The 16,245-nt window shown below is 40.7% G+C and overlaps 1 protein-coding gene across 1 annotated transcript in view; it reads left to right on the forward strand.

Annotated features, from left to right (window-relative positions):
• The window catches only part of pid1 (phosphotyrosine interaction domain containing 1), a 30,949-nt gene extending 14,974 nt beyond the window's left edge, over positions 1-15,975 (forward strand). The window contains exon 3 of the mRNA XM_053321187.1: positions 13,364-15,975. Coding sequence (XP_053177162.1) covers positions 13,364-13,849 — 486 coding nt within the window. The 3' untranslated portion in view covers positions 13,850-15,975. The remainder of the gene's footprint in view (positions 1-13,363) is intronic.
• Positions 15,976-16,245: the final 270 nt, after the last annotated feature.

Genomic DNA, 16,245 nt, shown 5'->3' on the forward strand with positions numbered 1-16,245 from the left:
GCCATAAAGGTATGATTGACAGTCATTAGGCTGAACGTGACTTCAAGACATTTGACACAGTATGAAAACGGCACTGGTGTAAACAATAAAATTAATGGTTGAATTGTATTTAGTTGCTTCAGTTTCAGGGTCCTGGTGTGCATGCTGGCTCGCTATCACACTGTCGTGACTTACTTGGACACTCGAATACAACAGAGCCATTGTTAAAGTCATTAGCAACACCTGTTCTTCTAGTAGGACATTACAAAATGTCTGTTGTGAAACAAGGCCTGTTGTCAGATGCAACGCTAGTTAGCAGCAAGGTTGTACACTGTTTAATAATATCCAAACCATTGATAGTGCTTGATTCTCTTCATTTGACGTCATTCAAGCCAACAGTCCAGGGCCAGACTGTTCCCATCATGTCTTATCTAATCTGTTAACCAGAGAGGCTTTTTGTCTCAATGTACTTGGTATTCTGATCTCAGTCAGTGTGCTGGACGTACCATCACTTCTTCTCCAGCAAACAGAGAACACAGTGATGACATTTAGATGATTAACAACCTCTCGGGTGAGATGCCCGGTGCTCACAGGTCCCTGCTGAATGTGTGTGTGTACGTGTGTGTGTGAGGTGCTGTCTATTGGTGCCCTTGTATCAATGTTCTTGCATTTTTGTGTGTGTTTATAGATTAAGACATGATACAATTATTAGCTTTATTATTATTATTATTATTATTATTATTATTATTATTATTATTGTTATTATTATTATTAAATTTTTATTGTTATTGTTATTATTGTTGTTGTTGTTGTTGTTGTTGCTGTTGTATGGCAACTGGAGCCGAGAGATGTTAAAAGGCAGTCTGGATTCAGTTTAAGTGGTGTGTCATCTCTGCTGGCACTGCTGCTCATCAGCGGAGGAGTCAGACTGGGCTGCAGTTCAGGGATGTAGTGTAATGAAATTAAATATTATGTTCATTTAATATAATTATCTTAAATTAAATAAAAAATGTATTAAATTTAAATTAGAAATTAGAAAATTAATCAGAAACTATTTTAATGATTCAATAATTGTTTTAGTTTCTTTTTTAAAGCAAAAATCCCAAATATTTGCTGGCTCCAGCTTATCAAATATCAGTTTACTTACATTTTACAGCAAAAATGATTTGATCCTTTAAATGAGAAAATAACTGTCAGATTAATTGATAATGAAATAATCTAGTTGTTATTTAGATTAACCACCAAGATAGTTCAAAGGGATCTCTAAGTAGGCGGAGAACAATTTTACCTACTGTACATGTTTAAGTAAAAATCTGCCACTTAGCATTTCACTGGTCACTCTGATGTGGCAAGAGTCAGGATGGCTTGATAAACTGGATCTTTTGTGTGTGAGTGGATCTGCCCCATCCCACCCCCATCAACATATTCTATATTAATGCACAGGCATTTAAGTGAGGACATTTCTATGCATAAATGGTAAGGAAAACACAGGAATACACTTTGGCGCTGCCGCAAATTTGTGGGTGAGACCACATTTTGTGGCCGGGATTTGAAAATGTTGCTGGCACCAGTGTCACTACAGTAACACGTTAATGTGGAGTCTTACTTACACACATTTTATTACCATCACATGGAGGTTTCTTATGCTAAAGTAGGCTAGTGTGTGAAAGCTTCTTTCATATACACTGAGGTGCTCCTGTCTTGACTCACATTGAAACACTCAGACTCTGTGTCACACTGACACACACACACACACACACACACACACACACACACACACACACACACTCATATACACAGCACCTTCTTCTCACCGTGCAACACAAACAAGCAAGTACACACAGCACTTTTAAAAACCTCATCCATCTTTGCATGCCATGGCAAGCGGAGCCAGCTGTGCTGATTCAATAAGTTTAGAGGAATGTTAACAACCTCCTCAAGAATGCTGCATTCCCAAGCAGTGGATTCCCAGTCATGTAGGGGGATCCAGACACAGGGGCCTACTGAGGGAGAACGCCAGGGTAACCTCCCTCTCTGACAGTGCGACGTTTGTGTCTTACCTTTAGTACATAGTATTTCGCTTTTACACTAGGCTTAGTAACTGTCTTTATTCCAGTGCCATACCTACTACAGCCAAAGTGATACTGGGTTTTTGACATTGATAGTCATATTTTTACATAAACATGATATACCCACACATTTTTCATAAATTGAATTTTCTTGTTGTTTCCAATACAGTTGATCTGCAGTAAGCTAATACTGGCTGATAGGCTTCAGTGCTGGGTAGGTAGCTCAGTCTGGCAGGTGATGTTTCTCATCATTGGACAGAGGCTAGCTGTTAATTTGCCAGTCATTGTACTGAGCTAAGCTACCCATCTGATGGCTATATTCCCATAATAAACAGATTTCCTAAAATGTTGAACTATTCCTTTTTAAAATTGGCTTTTATAAATCCATATAATTGCATGGATTTGCTAAAAAGTCAAAAGTGCTTGGCTATTGACCTTAGCCTGCCAACATTAATCCAACATTAGACAGTCACTGTACAATTGATGTTAATCTCTGAACTGAACAAGCATTTATTATTATGACACATCTAAGCGTCTCACGCAGAGGCTCCGATACTGATAGAGTCGGCTGTTGTTGTTCATCCAGCTGGATGCCAAAGACAAGCTGGAGGAGGTAGGCTGACCGGGCAACAGCGCTGATCTCACTGATAACCCGGATAAACCCAGCCAGGCTGAGAGCAGCTTCCAGCAGTCTGAGAGCAGCTTGTGTTTTTAAAACATACCATGGATACAAAGGAACATGACAGATAATTGTTCCAGACTGCATGGTGGCTATCGGCTTGTTAGCTTGGCTAGCAACGTTAGTATTGCGTAGTTGAGCCATGCTCTGTTTAGTCACAGTGTTTCTGACTACACCACAAACTTACTACTGAATATGCAATGCAACAGTGGAGGTGGGGAAGAAAACAGGCCAGATTGAGGGACTGTGTGTTTTGTCTGTACCACCTGTTAGTCCTTTGACCAACGCCTGGGAAAGTGCCCGGTGCTGAAACAACAAGTTCTGGAAGTGTTGCTGACTGTTTGTACCTTCACATCACAGTCTGTTCCCAGACCTGATTCAACAGGACCAAACAGCTTTCCTCAACAAACACCTCCTTGTTCTGCGCTCAGCCCCTCTTCCTGTCATCTCACCCCCTTTCTTCTTCTTTCTCCATGTTCCCAAATCCTCTCCATAGGGACAGGTATGTCCTCACTGATTCCTCCAAGTCTCTCTTCCTCCTCCTTCTTTTCCCATACCTCCTCCTCTTTTCTTCTTGTCTCCTCTGTTCCTTTCTCTGCTGATAGCTGAACCAGCTGTGGCTCCAGCAGCAGCAGCTGCCCTAGCTCTACACCTCTCATATGCACATGCATGCCTGTGTTCTCACACACAAATACACACACACTAACACAGACAGACCAGGATGTTCCTGTCTCTCTTCCCACCGGCTCACTTGCAGGGCTGCGGATGTTTTTTCTGTCAACCTCTGTGGATCCCTCACTTTCTTCTGTCGTTCTTTGCATTTTTTCTCTCCATCCGCTTTACAGTACATTTCTCTGTGTCTCTCTCCCTGACTCTTGGGTCTGTCTGCTTCTACTTTGTCATTCTGTAATGTGGTTTTTCAGGCATTGTTGGGTTTGCATCAAGTGATCCATCAAAAAAAGTAAAATGTTGAAATCTGTTTGACTCATTTATCAATAAACAGCATTGGTTTTGCACACATAAACAGTGGTGGCAGAATGACTGTTGGCACATATGTGCTGCAGTATATGTTTTTAATAAGTAATATTGTTTGCTGTAAACATGTGGAGACATAGCTTAAACCAGCATGCATACATTTACACAACATGTCTTAGTGATAAATGTGCCTTTAAGCACAGAAACCAAGACGTTGGGGAGTAGAGCAGTCATTTGAAACCTTTTTAGTTTCTGACTGCTTAAAATGAGACCGCATCATGGCCTTAGTGAGGATGTAAGTTTTGAGCATTTCAACCAAAAAGTGATTTTTCCTTGCCAGATCATTTCATCAAAATAATTTTGGAGGCCTTAAGAGGCAGAAACAGCTAGATGACACAAAGAAAAACAAAAATTATAGCAACATAAATATTAGTGGGTATTGCTGTGAAAATATTTGATTTTGTCCATATCGCCTAGTCCTACTAATAGCATGGCTCTCAGGATGGCAGTGTGGTTGGTCGGCTGGTCATGAATATGAATTGTAATTACTTTTAATCTAGCGCTAGCCATATAACTATGGTCAGCCACTATCATGGCCATAAATCAGTTCCTTATCCCTTTAAACATTTTGTGACCCCTTTGATTTATCTTAAGACCCCATGAAGTGTTCCAAACCACATGTTGGGAACCACTGAACTAAAAGTTTGAGATATCTGGGTGCTAATCTTTCCAAGTGAGCGTGCCAATTATGTGTGTTTTCCCAATGCGTACGTGTAAATGTACAAAAGAGAGAGAAAGAACAGGAAAGGACAATATCTTCCATGAACCAAGAGTCAGTAATGGTGGCCACATGTCTCACCACACATGCAAATGTTTAACCATGCTCCTCCCCTCTCTCTGTCACACTCACAAACACTCTCACATGCCTCTGTTTTGCTTTTTTGTGTCTCCCACAAAGCAGGTACAGTATAGATCTAATCCATCCAATTAAGTATCTACCTGCATAAAAACCGTACGCGCGCACACACACACACACACACACACACACACACACACACACACACACACACACACACACACACACACACACACACACACACACACACACACACACACACACACACACACACACACACACACACACACACACACACACACACACATACATATATTTAGTTTCTTGTCTACAGAATTCCAGTGGATAGTTTATATTTCAATTTTACTTTTTTCCTTGTCCCTCACAGTTTTCCTCAGTCTCTGTCTGTTTTTTCTGTAAATGTTTGCTCCATTTCTCTCTGAGCTGTAGCATTCCTTCTTTGTAGCTCCCAAGGCTTTCGTTCTGACCTTTAGTTCTGTCTCTGCTTCATTTCACATGAAGTCAATATTTTCAGTTTGATGGTATAGAACAATTAACAGTTACCCGTAGACGGGAATGCTGAACAGAGCAGTAGAGGGGATGTAAGTATAGAGGTGGGGGAACTGATGATGTGTGCAGTAAAAGGAGAGAGAGGAGAAAGTGAGAGAAGACAAGGGTTTCAGAGTGGAAGACACATGGAAAGTTGAAACAAAGGGGAGGACTCTGTAGATCTCTGGAATGATTTAAGATGCCTGCTTGACATGCCAGTACTTAGGCGACTGGTGAACAGGCAGCCAGAGCACAGGACAGCAGATGTGTTTTGATCTGGGATGGATGGATTGATGTACCAGTGTTATCCAGAGCTTAATGTGTAGAAAATCCAGCGACATGCACATAACCCAAGTGGCTTATACAGAGCAGCCCCACAAGTTTCAAATGTTTGGCTTGGAGAGTTAGAAAGCAACTAATTTCTTCACCGTCACTGAATCCAACCTGCTTCATGATTCCTCTCCATCGACACAATTTATGATCATTTGAGTCAGTGTGTCTCTTCGTGGTTCCAGTCATAACCCGTGATTTGTATCTTTGGAGATCGTCCTGATAAACACGCACTCTCTCAGAAAGAGTCTCAGATAAACACACACACATATGGACACACACACTGTAGCTGTTAAAGTCTCCCACTAACTTGTCTCAGGTCCACCTCTGCAAGCTGTCTGCTTCCAGACAACAGCATTAATGCACAGGCTTACCAGGGCTCAAACCTCAGACCTGATGATGTGAAACATGAAAAAATAAAAAATAAAATTCACAGAGACAAAAAATCATGCTTGACTTTGTGTGGTTCTCATTTTATTGTCCAATGAATGAATGTTGCTATTATTCAAATGTTTATGCGCATGGCAGTTTCCTGGCTTGAGTGGAAATTTACTTCAAAAGCCACGTTTGCAAAAATGTCTGGAAAGAAATGTGATAGTGTAGCTCAAAAATGCAAAAATCAAAGAGAGAAAGGCCAGCAGGAGTCACAGCTATTAAGAAAAATCCCCAAGTTGACTGGATATTTCAAAGCTGCAAGTCCTAAGGTCAAGACAACTGACTGGCTAGCATTCAGTGGCTAAAGTACTCACATTCTGTACTTAAGTAGAAGTACAGATACTTGTGTAAAAGTAGAAGTACTGATTCAACTTCTTGACTCAAGTAAAAGTAAGAAATTACAGGCGCTGAAATGTATTTAAGTACAAACGTAAAAATACATTTTTACTGTCAATGACACAATACCTCTTTTGATAACTTGCCAAAATGAAAAAAGTACTCTTTTGTTAACCTGTACAGAAAAAAAATCACTGGACACAGTCTAGTTTTGCTGCAAGCCAAATTTCAGACAGAAAATATATAAATACATATTGTAATATTAGGGCTGTGTCAGCATTAACGCATTAATCGTGATAATTTACAACTATGCCCAGTGCCCAGCAGTGTTCATATGGTAGGAGTCTTCTTGCTGCTGTCATATTCCTGCACACATTGTTGGGACCTTCCTTCCAGTAGCAGATTTTGTTATGGGCAGTCGCCCTGGGCAGCATCTTACTGGGGCGCACACACCAAAAGAAAAAAAAGATTAGTTTTCTATGACTTATTTGCACGTCATGTCTTCTTTCTATAACGTCACCAAGGTTGAAACAAGTAACAAGCCTGTTTTGACAGTTTGAGATGTAGAAAGTACAGATATTTGTGTTCAAATATAGGGAGTAAAAGTAAAGAGTCATCAGAAAAATAAATACTCAAGTAAAGTACAGATACCTGGAAAATCTACTGAAGTACAGTAATGAAGTACAAATACTTTGTTACTTCCCACCTCTGCTAGCACTAGATAATGTAGTTTTAATTTAGTCTGTCCAGTCTAATTTCAAGGTGAAACCCTGATGGTGACAGTCCCAGGACAATGCCTCTGAACCAGCTGCCTGCATACATTAGCACAGACGGAGGGTACAGGAGGGAAATCAACAAGCATGCAGTGGACAGTTGAGTTAGGAAAGACTGATCTAGTGCTAGAATCACAAGGCTGATTTTTCAGGAAATAAACAACAATATAAACATTCAAAATGTTAATTTACCAGAAAATGGTAAAAGGTTATCAACAAGGGGCAGCCTATGGAAGCTAACCAATCAGTGGGCTTGTCTTAAAGAGACGGGAGCTAAAATGAAATTGAATTATAAATCATGCAAAGGTGTTCCAGCCCCCCCAGTATATAAATGTAGACAGTAGGGTGCGCACGTGGTCGAGTGGTTAGAGCGCATGCCACATACGTAGCCGACCCCGGTTTAAATCCCGGCCGGAGGTCCTTTACTGCATGTCACACTCCCTTCTCTCTCCTGTTTCCTGTCTGTCTACTGTTAAATAAAGGCGCCTGTGCCAAAAATAAAAAATAAATAAATATAGACAGTAAATGTGCATGGTACGTCCTCTTTAAATACTGTGTAACCAGACACTATACATTTTGTGAATTATTCTGTTCAAACACATATGGCCCACACATGCATCCCTCATATGTCACATATTGAACCATTTGCCTTCAACATCTCAGACTGGAACATGCCACTTTGATTAGTTGCCACAAAGCAAGCCTAATTGGGAGGACTGAGCAGTTGAGCAGTGTTGTCTACCAAGTTCATACTGACAGAATCTCATGTTTTTTTCTAATGTGTTTACATCTAAATAATAGCCTCCTCTGAGGGTTTAATTTAATTAGAATATTCATTTTTTATGACAGTGCTATTGATCAGCAACCCTCCCTGCAAGAACTTACGTGGCATTCCCAAACTTTATAAACTCCACATTTAGTGTGTTCATGAATGCACAAACATTCAATGTTCTTACAGATGCTATATTTACCTAGACCACAGTTTAATGCCAAGTCTAAATGGGGTCAGTGTTGTCTAAGCCCAGGAGGAAAAATGTGTAATTCAGCTACTGCAGATTTAAAAAAATAAAAATAAAAAAAACATCCAAGTTTTAGTGATGTATCTGGGTTTTGTTTTATTTTGTTTTGGGGTTTTTTTTGTTTTGTTTTTTAAGAGGAAGGCCTCATAGGCAGTTTTTATTAGTTTTATTTGTCATCTTTGTTGAAATTCAACAATTTCCTCTTCAGCTGAAGAAACAAACTCAATCGTTTGAGTGACCACCTCATCGCATACATCACATACACACACACACACACACACACACACACACACACACACACACACCAACCAGTTGTCACATACTTGTTGGTCTGGTCTGTATTATGCTTGTCTGGCTCACAGCAACCAAAAAGATAAGCAACCTCAAACTCTCATATCACTTGCCGAAGAGCCAGCTCAAGTTGCGTGTGCAAAGTCTGACAAGCTGCCAACCATTTACTGTGTAAACCCCTTGTTTTGTATTATACCAACTGTAAGAATCAACCCTAACCCTAACCCTCAAATGAAGATGGCCTTTTTTCCACTTTCCTCTCTCTCCTTTTTTCCATTCTTGAACTTTCTGCAATACTTCTTTCTCCGTTCCCCCTATTCAACATCTTTTCTGTGTGATTAGAGGAAGCTCTTTTATTTTGTGACTATTGTCAGTTTAAAATCAATTAACTTATTGATTTTAGTAAGTTATGAACATTAATAAATAATAATAAATACTTTTATTTTTGGATAGGGACAGTGCACATTGATGAACATCGATATTTAAACATCTCTGTAAATATGCCGGATTATAGCAAAACTGCTAATTTGCATCCGTAGTCCCTAGTACATAAATGAATAAAAAAGAATACAAATGGAAGAGACAACACACACAGCACATACAGTACACAATCAAAAGTATACCAGATCCAGACAGGATATAACAATGTAATGTTAGTAATGTAAGTAATGTTCAGTTAGTCTCAAGTCCAGTTAGTGGTTGCACTTTTGATTAGATTTGAGCCATTGTTTTACTTTTACTTTTAAAAGAAGAGTATGTGGGGCATTCCCTTATTGTGGAGGGAAGACTATTCCAGATGCCCCCCCCCCCCCCCCCCCACACACACACACACACACAACAGACAACACGCTCCCCCCATACATAGTGCGCCTGTGGGGAATCTCAAAGTCTCCTCTATCACAAGCCCTGGTGCTCATACCTGGTGTCATACCCAGTTCTTTTCCTAATGAATTCATTCAGTGGCGGTGGAGCAAGACCATGGAGACTTTTATACACAAAACAAGCAAATCTAAAATGTGTAAAAATTATGGAAACTTAAAAAATGATGTTCTTTAAGAGTCTTGCAGATATGGAAGGAGAAGGGTTTTTTATCCAGAGTCTTTAGGGCTTTTTTATAGGGACTCTATCGGTTTGAGTACTGTCGTACATGCCAGTGACCAGCTGGTTAAGCAGTAGTCTATACGTGAGAGGATCATAAAGTGTAAAAACAACAAAGCTGCACTGCTGGTTAATGAATTCCTGATCTTTTAGAAATTTGCCAGGTTGTATTTGACAGAGTTAGATACTTTTTTGATGTGTTTCCTGAATGAGAGTGTCAAGTCCAGGATGACTCCTAAGTATCTGAACTCGCTCACCAAAGCGAGCTCCTCCCCTCCCAGAGAGACACCAGAATGATCAATATTTGGCAGCCTTTTAGCAAAAATCATACAGACACTTTTTTAACATTACAACTGTGCATTAACACCCTTACAGACATCAAAGAAATCGTTAATGTAAAAAGAAAACAAAATAGGTCCAAGTATGGATCCCTGAGGGACCCCTACTGGACAGTCCAGGTAAGGGGATTTGACACCGCCAACCACCACACACTGCTCTCTATCTGCAAGATATGATCTCATTAGTTAACCAGGCACATTAACTACATCATTTCTTGAGCAGAAGCAAAGCATCAACAATGACAAAGAGCATAATGCAGACATGTGAAGATAGACAGAAGATGCCTTTTTTGTGTTTGGCCTAAATCGAGATACTCTAAGAAAATGAAACCTGGCAAAGCAGTCTGCCGTCATTCAACTAGGAAGCAGGCAGTCAGAAGGAACGATCAACGTTTAAACAAGTAATTCAATATCGAAATAGGACAGAAAGAGAAAAGAAGGCTATAATGAGCCTTTATTGCTGTTTGACGTACAAATAGCACAGTGTAGATGGCTGATGTATTTTGGCGTAGTGTTTGGATTTGTTGGCTGGCTGAGTGACTGACCGCCTTTTGGCTGCAATTGGGTGTCAGTGTGGTTGACTAGCAAACCGCCCTGCCTCCAGGCTGCTTCTGCAGACCTGTGGTGCTCAGCTGAATGATGGATCCGGTGCAAAAGCAGCATGTCCCACCCCGCGGTTGCCGCTTATGAAAACCAGGCATGTGGAGGCAGCTGCTTTTGCTGAATGGATCTGTTACAGTTGCCTACAGGAAACTAGGAATCAATGTCATGTCACGCTGCAATGGTGGTATTTAGGGGCCACCGCCATCCACCATAGTGGTATGATATTGGTGTTTTACATGTGGAGCAGATAATACTTTTGAGTGAGCTTAAATACAGATCTTTCTCATAGTCTTTTTAATATTATATTAGTGATTTAAGCTATATTGTATGTTCATTCACAGCCACATGCAATAGTTTAATATATCTTATACTTTGTTTTGTCAAATATGTCTCCACATTGGAGAGAGACATACATTGGAGACATATTTCTGATTTTAGCATGACATTTGTAGCACTTTTTGTTTGCAGGATATTTAAGTAGCCATCTTAGTATTCCTTGTTTATAAAAGAGAACTATATTGGAAATCCTTCAACATTAACTTCATATCAAAAGGAATACTAATACATGTTTGGGGAATGTATTAGTTTTCTTTGCAAAAGTGAGATGAGAACATTGATACCACTTACATATCTATGTGTTTAGTATCAAGCTGGGGACAGGATGTGGTTAGCCTAGCTTGAAAAAGTTACAGAAAAGTAATTCAGCCTAAAACTGCAAATGATCCTTTTTACATTTCTGAGTGTGTTGAATATGAAACACTGTGCTAGTTAGCAAGCTTCAACTGTGTTGAAGGATGTATTTATGAACTTGGGACAGAGACAGGCAAACTCTCTCTCTCTCTCTCTCTCTCTTTCTCTCTCTCTCACTTCAAGTCTTTATGCTATGCTAGGCTAACCACCTCTTGGCTCCGGCTCTGTACTTAACGCAGAGACATGATATTGATATCTATCTTTTCATCTCACTTTTGAGCTAAGATGTTGAACTATTACCTTAAAGGTAGGGGGATAGGGAATACATAATGCTAATGCTGCATTTTACAAGAATACATTTGATAGTTTCTTATTTTCTGTTCATCACTAGCTTCCTCTTTCTCTTCCTCAATTTGATGTACTATTGCTCCATTTCTCAAATATGCCAATTTCTTCATCACAATTTTCATGTGTTTGTAATGGAAAGAAGACTTTTGGGCTCTACAACTTTGGGATTACTGTATGTACAGTACATGATTTGACAGAAGAGTTTGGAAACGTACCTTACCACGTTTTACCCTAATTAAAGATGTTGATGCCTTCATCAGCATACACACTTTTGTAGCTTTTTGGTAAGTGCTACTCCTATCCTACGCAAGCCTAACCGCCCATCTAACCGAGAGACTGTCTGACTCAGAGAGCCAGTGACTGGCTGATTGTTCTACATGCGCACTCTGAAAGATCCCATTTAGTCAGAATCGCGGCAGAGAAAGGTATACCTGATGGTTGCAGACTAAACAAAACTTGTGAAAGACGATAAGCAGTCAGATCATGTGATAAATAAAACAGGACGTGGGTCTCTTGCTTTCTGTTTTCTGTTGTTCTGTGTCATCCTGACATTGGAATGCTTTGATCTGCTGTTATCAGAATGGTAAAATGTAAAAATTGAAAATACTTGAACATAAAAGATTAATGAAATTTCTTCAGTGGAAAGTGTAATTAAGACCACTTATTGGCCTGATATTGAATCCACAATTGTAGGTCACATCTGTATACTGATATATATATAATACAGGTCTGTCCTTAATAGTCACAGTTATCTTTTCACACTTATCATTGCACATGTAATCTGCAGCCATGTGTCAAATGTGTGCTTCATATAAGCCAGCTGTAATGAACTCTAGAGAGAGAGGAGTATTCCCCTGCCCCAGTATAAACACAGACAGGAGTGAAAACTCTTTTGAGTGTTTGACTCGTAGCAGGCTCCTCCTCTGTGTATTTTTATAAAGCCATAAAGAACACCATGTAGAGAAAGCACACAAGTCAGCCATTATTCCTGGACCGCTCTCCAATTGGCCACGTTCCCGCTGAAAACTCCAGCTTTGTTCACATCTTAACCCTCCCTTTCCCCTTATCCCTCTCCATCTCCTCAGTCTATCGCTCTGCTGGTATGCGGTGTCATTACTATGGTATTCTATGGTCCTTGTAGTAGCCACAGCTCAACAGAGTGTTTTCTCTCTTTGGGAAAGAACACACACAGCCGTCAGCATGTCAGCACGGTTACCACAGAAAATTAGAAAAGCCCTTTATCACAGCAACTGGCTCTTCCTCTACGCAGAGAGACTTAAAGCACCCCAGTTTTTGAGCTTAAGTAACCCAACGATGTATACTGAACATGAAATTAATTAGCTGACAGTGGAATAGTATTTTTCCACTTTCACTTCATGTTGATTAGCTCTCTCTAAGCCTTTTATAAAGCAATGCTTTTAATATTGAATACTGCCTGAGGTGATTTTGAAATGAAAAATTGTGTCCAACTTTGCTTATTTACCCCCATTTTACCTCAGCTCACTGGGTATACACTCTACCAGAAAGGGATAAAGACCATTAAGTAGTGAGCTGGACCATCCATTACCCTGATAACAATTGTATTACATCATGACAGTGACTCAGCAAGGGGCCTGTAGTGCCCTGACGTTAAAGCAGAACACGAAGACATTAGTTCTCTGCAGAACTGTTCAGTGTTGGTGGGCGGATGCTCCTTTTCCAGCTCGCTAGTGTTTCACCTGGATGTTCTTGACACTTTCCTGGAGGAATCTTTCATTATAACAGGGACTACTTCATCCAAGGAGCAGTTGTTTTTTTAACAAATATAGGATCTTTGACATTTTAAGCTGTTTTTGAATCCCTTTCCTGTTTTTCCATTTGCATCTGTGATTCTGTGCTTGTGGTGTATCAGTGGCCAGTTGCATATTTATGTTTGTTACAGGTTGTCCAAGTGGAAAAAGAAACCTTCTAAATGTGATTCTAATAGTATCTGTGTGTGTGTCTCATTTCCTGCAGGTTACCTACCTGGGCAAGGTGACCATCTTTGGGACCCAGTTCCTGTCTGGCTGCACAGAGTCGGCGGTGGTTGGTCTGGTAGAGCGCCAGCAGGGCACCTGCCCCACGCACAACTCTTTACTGGAGATTCGGCCCTTCCAAGTGCGTCTTCATCACCTGGATGAGCATGGCGAGGCCTCAGTAACCATGGACACCTACCAAGTAGCACGGATCGCCTATTGCACAGCCGACCACAGCGTCAGACCCAACGTGTTTGCCTGGATCTACCGGGAGATCAACGATGACCTGTCCTTCCAGATGGACTGCCACGCCGTGGAGTGTGAGAGCAAGCTCGAGGCCAAGAAACTGGCGCACTCAATGATGGAGGCTTTCCGCAAGACTTTCCACAGCATGCGCAGCGACGGCCGCATCCACAAGAGTGGCTCGTCAGACGACTTCGCCGAGGACTCATCCACCCCTGAAGATTCAACTCCAGACGACGGTTGAACTGACACTCATATAAATCCCTGAACCCCATCCTAACAAAGCGAAGGGTGACTGGAAGGATGGACAGATAACCTGCTCTCTCATTCTCCCCTACTATCCCTTTTTTCTGTTATCGATTTGGATCAAAATTAACTGACCCGGTTAACCAACACGCCCAGGATGATCAAGTAGCTTTTAAATAAAGGGAAAGTAGATGAAAAATGAATAACAAAAGACATACATTAAATACAGGGATAGAAAAGTGCTACCACTTTCAATGAATGGCCCTCAAAGACCCACAGGGGCCTTTCACGCACCTCTGTAAACGCCCTCAAGAGATTGACTAGACATATCCTTTTCCATTTCCCACCACTGTTACTCCTCCACCCAGCGGAGACTGTTTGTGGTTCTTAAGCTTTTCACATCAAGGGAACAACAAAATGCAGTCCCTGTTCTTCAGACCCCAACTCATGAAAAACCTATTGCTACTCTTGCCATGTAGGGACCCAGCAGAAATAGGCCTGTGACTTATTTTGGGTCCCTACCCAGAGTTTATGAGACTGTTGGAGCACATAAATTCTTTAAATGTTTAATTATGTGGATCTCTGTTACAATGCCTTTGACCTTGGTAATAGCAAATGAGGATGTGAAAGAAAAGCACTACTCATATCATCACGATGGTACCTTAGTCCAAGTTGAACCCCAAAATGATTTGCTAGTATGGCTTTTACTCATGTGGACAGTAGAGCCAGAGCTTCTACCTCTGTCTCTGTTTAAAAGGTACTTAAAGTTTCAGAGTATGGCGCCTAGGAGTGTATAGGTGCTAAGTAGATTTTAGAAGTTCTCACTGAGGCTGAAAGCCTATAACACCTTAATCATCCATATCTGACTTCTGTTTTGAGTATACCAAAATTCAGGCTGTATTTTGCCTATCAGATTACGTGCCTCACTTTCCTCTCACATTAGTTTGGTCTCTTACCCAGGTCCCAATGTGTATGTGTGGCCATGTGTGTGTGCAAACCTTTTTTTGTTGTTGTTTTTCTGTGTGTGTATGTAGGTGTATTTGCTTCTGTACTTTTTGTGTATATGAATGTACACATGAGTGCTTGCATCTCTATGTGTGAAAGAGAAAAGGTGAGGAGGAAGAGGAGGTATCGTATGACTAGCTGGAAGTGAAGACTCCTCGCCCCAGAAGCATCCATTTTTGATGCTTGTGGAGGGATTTTAAAAACAGACACAGTCCTATGACCATTTGCCACGTTTTCTTACTTATAATCTCGAATGAAATGAAAAAGGCTGAAGTACGAGAGTCTGAATGTGCCAGTCAGTCAGCGCGAGGTTGTAGTTGGACCCTAAATCACAGCCGTCCAAGATAATGACTGATGCCTCCTAGCCTCTGCTGAATGTATGATGAGTCCAATGTCTTGCGAGCACTTCACACACCATCTCCAGTCACTTCTGTTTCCTGTTTCCCGTACTCTCCTCGTGCTATCACTAGACAGCTGTAAGGGAGCTTCTTCTTGCTTCCCCGCATCGCCTCTCTGAGCGACTGAGGGTCTGAAAATGCATCAGAGCTCCACGCCACTTTCTCCTTTTCTAACTGGACTGTGTTGAACAGCTATCGGTGGAAATCGATCATTGACTCAAATACACGCACACACCTGCATACGATTATACATATGTACACACACACACATTGTATTTGAATCCCGCTCAATAAGCTTATGTAAATACAAATGTATCACTTTCCAAATATTACAGCATAAATGTTGATAGCTATTTTAAATAATTAAAAAAATATGTTGATTGAGAACCATCATACGATACAGAAACAGTGTTATAAAGCCTACTGTGAATAATAAGTGGAGAGCCTGATAGTGGTGGGTGTGTGTGTGTTTGTGTGTGTGTGTGTGTGGAAGGGATCGTATGTTGCGGGAAGTGTGGTGAGGTATGTGTGTGTGTATGTGTGTGTCTGTGTATGGACAGGCCAGAGGGGGAGAATGTTTATAAAGCTGTAGATTACTATGTCATGTCTGTCTGAAAGCTCAGGCGCGCTTTAAATGTTTGAAAAAATGTTACCTTAAGTGTTTTCTATACAGTGTTTGCAAAGATCAAGAAACAATTGCATATAAAGTATTTACCAAGACCAGTCGTGTGATAGTGTGGTCTGTTTTTTTTTTCTCAAAATCCACACATAAATCTCTGTCTCCTTCACCACTGCATGTCACCAGATCTTGGCTAAAAGATTTTTTTGTACTCTTTAAACTATGCTTGATTTTTGACTTGACTGGATTCCCTGCTGTGGTTGTGTGTAGGTGGATAAATACAAAGCATGTTCAGTTTCGGAACAAACAGAATTGGTAACCAGATGATGCTCTCACAGGCTGCCATAACCAGCGAATACACACATGTTGCTG

This window comes from Scomber japonicus, chromosome 6 (genome assembly GCF_027409825.1).
Source record: "Scomber japonicus isolate fScoJap1 chromosome 6, fScoJap1.pri, whole genome shotgun sequence".
NCBI classification, from domain to species: domain Eukaryota; kingdom Metazoa; phylum Chordata; class Actinopteri; order Scombriformes; family Scombridae; genus Scomber; species Scomber japonicus.